The sequence below is a fragment of the Mangifera indica genome, chromosome 12, assembly GCF_011075055.1.
Source record: "Mangifera indica cultivar Alphonso chromosome 12, CATAS_Mindica_2.1, whole genome shotgun sequence".
NCBI lineage: Eukaryota > Viridiplantae > Streptophyta > Magnoliopsida > Sapindales > Anacardiaceae > Mangifera > Mangifera indica.
The window spans coordinates 1,541,252-1,548,775 of NC_058148.1; the positions used below are offsets into that span (position 1 = coordinate 1,541,252).

General features: G+C 33.4%; 1 protein-coding gene across 1 annotated transcript; it reads right to left on the bottom strand.

Annotated features, from left to right (window-relative positions):
- Positions 1 to 354: 354 nt before the first annotated feature.
- Positions 355 to 3,433, bottom strand: LOC123193099 (wall-associated receptor kinase-like 1). The gene is made up of 3 exons (XM_044605886.1): positions 2,644 to 3,433; positions 1,674 to 1,787; positions 355 to 1,555 (listed from the first exon to the last, which is right to left on the bottom strand). Exons 1-3 carry the CDS (start codon positions 3,431 to 3,433, stop codon positions 426 to 428), a joined length of 2,034 nt encoding a protein of 677 aa, XP_044461821.1. The 3' UTR covers positions 355 to 425.
- Positions 3,434 to 7,524: the final 4,091 nt, after the last annotated feature.

Genomic DNA, 7,524 nt, shown 5'->3' on the forward strand with positions numbered 1-7,524 from the left:
ATTATCATAAAGATAAATTATTTTAAATATTAAAAGATATAAATTAATAATGTATTTTGAGTAAATTGATATGTAAAATCAAATTTATTAAATAGGGTAAAACTTTAACAAAAATAAAATTACTTTGATAATTATTTTAATAACTAAGTATAGAAGGTAACAATCAGATTATCTCTTATATTATCTTTCATGTTAACTTAATAATAAAAAAATTACAATAATTTTTATTGGTTATGTTATAAAAAAAAAATTTTTAAATATTTTTTGAGGATTATAATTAAAAAAAATCTCACTGCTAGTAATTTATGAAATACAACAGGATTATTAATCTACAATATTAAGCAAATAGGCACTACAATATCAAGAGCGGTTGGACTCCTAGTGACAGACTTATGCCGCCAAAAGTTGTACTTCTTGACACAGAATCAAAATCCCAAGCCTCGAATACTTTGGGTTCCTTCATAGGCTTCCTCCTGATAATTCACTTGAATGTTACCATCTTTTATTGAAGATCGAATTCTTTCTAACTCCATTGTAACTTCTTTCATTGTTGGCCTTCTCTTCGCATTCATATCTAAGCACCTTTTGGCAAGATTAGCCGCTGCCATGATCTCCTCTTTCTTCCCTTGCTTTAGTACTAGAGCATCAAGAATATCATCAGGATGATTCTCCTCCATAGAATGAACAAAATATGCTGCCAAACCTTTGAATTCTTCGGACCTCGTGGACGATATTGGTTTTTTCCCTGTCAAAAGTTCAGCAAGAACTACTCCATAACTATAGACATCACTTTTGTCAGTGAATTGGCTTGAACGAAAATATTCTGGATCCAAATACCCAAAGGTCCCTAGTACTTTGGTTGTGACATGAGTTTGATCGATGGTGATTGATTTTGAAGTCCCAAAATCTGCTACTTTAGCTCTATACTTCTCGTCCAGAAGTATATTAGTAGACTTGATATCTCGGTGATAGATTGGCATGGAAGCTGAGAAGTGCAAGTAACAAAGTGCTTCTGCAACTTCTCCCGCTATCCTCAAGCGCATATCCCATGTGAGTGAAAGCTCTTCAAGTTGATCATGAAGATAACTGGAAAGGGTTCCATTGGGAATGAATTCATAAACCAGTAAAGGGACCTCAGATTCCAAGCAGCAACCCAAAAGCTTAACTATATTCCTGTGATTAATCTGTGAAAGAATAACTACCTCGTTGATAAACTCGTCAACTTTACCAGCTTCATCAACTATTTTTGATTTTTTTACAGCAACAATTCTTCCATCAGCTAACATTCCCTTGTAAACAGTTCCTTGACCTCCTTGACCAAGTATCCGATTCACGTTAAAATGATCGGTGGCCTTTTCTAAATCTTTTAAATCAAACAGTTTGCTTCTATCTACACCGCCATCAGATGAAGTTAATTGTTGCTGTAAAAGCAAACCACCGTTCTGCTTGAAGTACTTCTCCTTGAGTTTGATCTCCTTTATTCTCTTTATTTTATTGTGCAACCACCATATCCCAAGAATCAGTAACTTCAAACCTAGAACGCTCCCAGCTGTACCTGCATAATTCAATGAGAAATCAGAAGAGATGATTCAGTATTTTGCTTTGTATAATTTACAAAGATTAATTTGAGTGCTTTAGAAATTTAGCTTTTAAGGGTAGAACCGGTGACATACCAAAAATGATCGTGGAAACCATTGATTCTTTCCTTGGGAAGCAGTTGTAGCCTCCTATATAGTTTTCGCAAGTCATATATGATGGGCAAAGGCCTAATTTACATTCATCGATATCTGCCATAAGGAAAAAAGAAAGTTATATACGAAGTTTTAAAACCTGAATTGGACCAGTCGATTCAATTGATCAAACCGGAACCCACCAGTGGTGATGCCTCTGGGTGATGTTTTAATGGCTCTAACCACCATACCCTATTGAAAGGCAAATCAATCTAAAAATTTTGTAATGCCTCCTTTAGATATTCTTGTATTCTATTACAATTTTCATGTCCTTGACTGTTTAGAATCATTAGATGTAAGACTTGAAGTTATAGATATCAAATTTTTTTCATTTTTCAGGCACGAGTTATTAGGCAATGCCTCAACATTTAGTGAAAATTTTTCTTAATAATGTCTGTTTACATCAACTAATGAAACACATAATTTACAAATTACATGAATATTTTAAGAAAGTAAGGTTATAGTGAGTTAAATCGAGTTAAGTAATATTAGGATTTGAGTTCAATTTAATTGAATTTATGCAAAACTTGAGCTCGAGTTTGACAAGTTCAATAGTTCAAAACTCAAATTCAAACTTAAGCTAAAAATAAAAGCTATCAAATCAAGAAATACTCAAGCTTTGCAGGCTGAAAAAATTATAGGTAAACATCATAGTTTATTAGTTATCTTATCTATTTAAAGTTAAGCACTAGGATTTTAAAAATATAAATATAATATTTTAAACTTTTAAAGTTTATTATACTTGAACCAAACAACAACATCTCAACCAACAATGGAATTGCAAGCTACTTGCAAAAGGCCGGGTCGGTTGCCGCCGTAGAGAAAGGGTAGAGTTTCAAAGCTTATAATAATGTGTAAATAATATATTATCATTTATAAAACCAAGAAGTTTGGTCGGGCATGAGAAATTTACCATGACATCCGTGAGAAAGATAGGGATTTCCTGTGAAATTTCCTAAGCAATTGCATCGAACAACGCTAGAGTCAGAAATGCAACTAGAGTTTGACGTAGAGTTTGTTGAACTATTCAAAGCAGCTAGCTGATTCAATAAAGAACTGAATATTCCCCAACTGATTCTGACTGGAACGCGCGTCATATTCCGAAGATCTTGAAGATTGGTTAAGTCGTTTACAAACCAGTTCTGATCCACCAAAAAGGCAAAGTCGCAATCTTGAGGAGGCTGCTGTATTTCTCCATTACTTATGCTGCTTTGAGTAGGCTCCACAGATACATTAAAGTTCTTGAGAGAACCAATTGTCGTCTGGCAACAGTTGATTCCGGATTGACAACTAATATCTACTCCGATATTTGCAGCGTTTTCCTTGCAAATGGAGGAGCATCCTGAAATAACCGATTGGTTGGTGGAAATTTTGGCAAGCTTGCTGCAGCTTACAGCGGTGAATCTGTTGGAAGAACTGTCGGAGAATTCAAAAGGGGTTGTGTCCAAGTTAACAAACTGGCTGGTTGATTCATTCTGGCAAGAATTGTATATGGAATAATTGACTTGCATTGTGTTAGTTGGTATTGAAATTTCAAGCAATTCGAGATTGATGCTCCTCAAAAATGGTTTGCTGGAGGTGCAATCCACGGCAAACCAATCGTCCACAGAGCAACCGGGTTCGATCCCAAATGGATATGGAATTTCCACTCCGCCGCATTGGGAAGAACAGTTTACTGATAATTGTGCTTGTGCCAACGTCATCATCAGCCATGATAGCAAAATAATCTGAAAAAGAAATTGTAGAATCATTCTTCAATCAGTTTTTCAGTTCTTTCTCTTTGGCTTTGTGTTTGTTGTTGGCATAGAATATATACGTTTGGTCTTTGGTGTGTGCCAATTCAAATGGCCACCCATATTGATTATATCGTTCAGTAGAAGTCTCTTTCAATCCAGCTGCTTTTGAACATTTCCATAGTTTTGCCACAAGGGCATCATAGAAAAATAGTGAAATTTAATTTAGGTTTTTTATTAGGAATTGATTCATATCAAGCTGAGTCAGCTAGAGTTTAGATTGAATTTATAATGTTTGATTCAAGTATGAGTTAACTCATTCTAGTTGAAGTATAATATCACTAGATGACAGTAAGGTGAATAATATCATTGAAAGGATAAAAAATGATGACATTGAAATAAATAGTTTTATTAGATAAACAAATAAGAGCTCCAACTCTAATTGACCCTCTAGAGCCAACAATATTTATCATCTTTTTACTTGACAAATAATTATATGTTTAGTGAATTTTATTAATTTTAAAGAAAAAAAATGAAAAAGTGTATGTTACATTAACAACAAAAAAATTCGATAAACATCACCACAATACCAACTTTGAATTGCCCTTGTAGGATAATTAATTCACAACATGCAATAACACACACATAAGGTGTTTATTGAATATATATGTGTTAATTGCTCCTTTGTCTTTCGTAGATAAAGAGAAGTAGCAAATTTGTGCTCTTAGAACCAAGTGACGGTTTGCTTTTCAGTATTCACATGAAGTAATAACTCGAACAAAGGCTAGTACTGTGCTTTAGGTTTGCTAGAACTTGAGGATGGTTTATGGTTTGTGAGAGAAGGGTGAAAATCTCTCTTAGTGGCTAGGGTTTGTGTGTTATGTGAATGTGTGAAAAAAGTGAGAGAAAAAAAGAGTATTTAATGTACACACATGTACACCCGATCCAAGTGCAAGGCCTGAGTGTACATTCCATTGTACACCCAGTCTAGATGCAAAAATTGGGTGTACTTCACGTGTACACCTAGTCTAAGTGCAAGGCTTGGGTGCACATTGCATTATACACCTAGTCCAATGCAAATGCTAGGTGTACATCGCCATGTACACTTGGTCCATACACCAAGCTCGGGTCTACATCTCATGTACACCAAATCTATTCTTCAAGATTGAGTGTATGCCTTTATTTTTCTCTCTCATTCACACATAGGCATGATTTTAGCTATGCTCAGACATGTTTGCTATGCCTGATCCATGATGTTGGACCGAGTATATACCAATTAATTTCCTCTTATGATTTTAGGCAATCAACTTATATCATGGTAAAATCTTATCCTACACAATTACAAAATTTAAATCAATTGGATTAGGTTTGGATTTATCCAGTTGGATGAATTCAATCCTATCTATTCAAGATTATATTATAAAATATACTTTCAAGCCTATAGACCTTTCCAAGTCTATAAATTTTATATCTAAAATCTGAATTGGATCTAACTTAGATAATTCTATGCCTTCATAGTTCATTAACTCTTTTTATATGTGATCTATAGGCTCTCCACTAAGTTGACAGTGACTAGATTTGTGTTGGGTTTTCAATCTGGCATCCATTTGAACATAAACCAAGAATGGCCTTTAGTAAGACATCATGGCCACTCGATTAATGAAAGGTCAACATGTGACTTCTTAACTTGTCAATGATGTAGTTACTCATACAATTGGATTCTTTTGTTATACGATACCTCTTCAAGGCTGAATTATAGATAAAATGTCTCTTTTATGATCCTCAAATTACATAGATTAACTTCTATCAAGGAATGAATAATACTAGATCGAGCATAAACTCAATCATACTATGACAACAGTTTTAGTTGGTTATTGCTATTCATTAGAAGACCCTAATTAAGATATCAACTCCTACACTTAAGAGTAACAAATTCTCTGTTGATCCACCATGGACTTTATACAAATGACAATATGGCCAATCACCATCTTTTTTTTGATCTTTTAATCAGACTACATTAGGTTAGTATCAAAACATATTGATCCTTGCAAAAGATGGTCTAGTAAACTTAAGTCTAAGGATCACATGCACCTTTATTCACTAAGAGGATATATTCCATAGACATTAGAGTAATCATCCATATGAAATTCTCTTAGTAGGTCTGCTCGGTGAACATGTCTATAACGTGCACTTATATGTTATACTAAATTATTAACAAACAACTTTGACACAATGGAATTATTATTATCTTTTGATGAGATCATTCAACGCTATGATAACTGTATCACTATTACCCATGCCTTTGGTCATGGTAACTTAGAGTTACGAAAATTTTAAGTACAACCACCTGATATGTACATAAGGTTGGATGTTTTAAGTACAACCACCTATTGCATACGTAGGTTTCTCATGATCAAGTGTCATACATTGATCCCTTCATCACAGTTCAACTATTCTAAGGACATTTGTTTAGGCATAAAACTATGTTTTCATGAAAGAATGCCATAGAAAATTATAAATATAACCTTTGTTAATGAACTTGTATCATCATGGGGATTGGCTCTAGGGCACCAACCCTCACAATCTCCTACTTACACTATAGCTAATAATCCATGTAAATAGCATTAGACAACCATATGCTTATATCATAACTTTTGCTACAATATAACATTTATTGATACAATTTGTCCATTGAGTTTTCAAAGGTTAACTAACCTTCCTTCTTGTTAGTCATTATTAACAAGGTAAAATTGCCCGAGTATGCAATTGAACTGCTTGGCAAGACCATGACTCCACGAAACATTTGTTTGGTACTTATAATAGCAAGCCAACAAAGCTAGAAGTTAATTTTATGATATGATATGTCTTTTAAGGTCTTATATTTTAAATGCCTTATACTCAGCTTTCAACGTAGACTTTATTTAACATATATAACCCATTTGTTTTATTGGTATTCTATTTCATAACCTGATCAATATCATTATTTCTTATTTAGTGACGGTTGAGGTTGGTACCCTAGAGTGACATTACAAGTTTATTAATAAAGGTCATATTTGTAATTTTTTATAGTTTTCTTTGTCTATTAAACATATTAATATATGTTCAGACAAATGTCCTAAGAATAGTTAAACCATACGAGAGGATTAGTGCATGACACCTAATTATGAGAATCCTATGTGCATATTAGATGGTTATTCTTAAAACATTCGTAACTTTGATATTACCATGACTAAGGACACAAGTGATAGTTATAGAGTTATCATAGTGTTGAACAACCTCATCAAAAGATGATAATAATTCTCATATGTCAAAGTTATTTGTTGGCGACTTAGTGCAACATATAGGTGTATGTTGTAAATGTGTCCATCAAATTAACCCACCAAAAGGATTTCATATGAATGATTGTTCTAGTGTCTATAGAAACTATTCTCTTAGTGAATGGAGATACAAGTGATCCTTAAACACAAAGTCACTAGACCATTTTATACGGGGATCAATATCGTTTAACACCAGCTCATCTTAGTCGAGTTAAAAGATTATTAGAAAGGTGGTGATTGACTATATCAAAATCTGTATGAAGGCTATGATAAATTAATAAAAGATTCTTCACTCCAAAGCTCATGAGTTGATATCTCAGTTAAGGTCTACTAATGATGCCAATGACCATTTAAACTTATGGCCACAATGAGATTGAGTTGATGTTTGATTTAATATTATCTGGTTTTGACAAAAGTCAATCTATATAAATTAAAGATTTTTAAATGAGACACTTAATTTATACCTCAAGCTCAAAGAGATATTGGATGATGACATGGTCAAATTGTACGAGTGACTGTGTCTGTTTTAAGTTAAAAAAGTCACTAATATGGTTACTAGAGGTTATCTTAATGACCTTTACTAATTGAGTGGTCATGATACGTTGCTAGAGGTCAATCTTGGTTTGTATTTAGACAGATATTAGGTTAAAAGTCTGACATAAATACGATCATTATTAACTTAGTTGAGAGCCTATGGGTCACAAATAAAAGGAGTTAATGAACTTTGGAGGCCTAAAGATTATG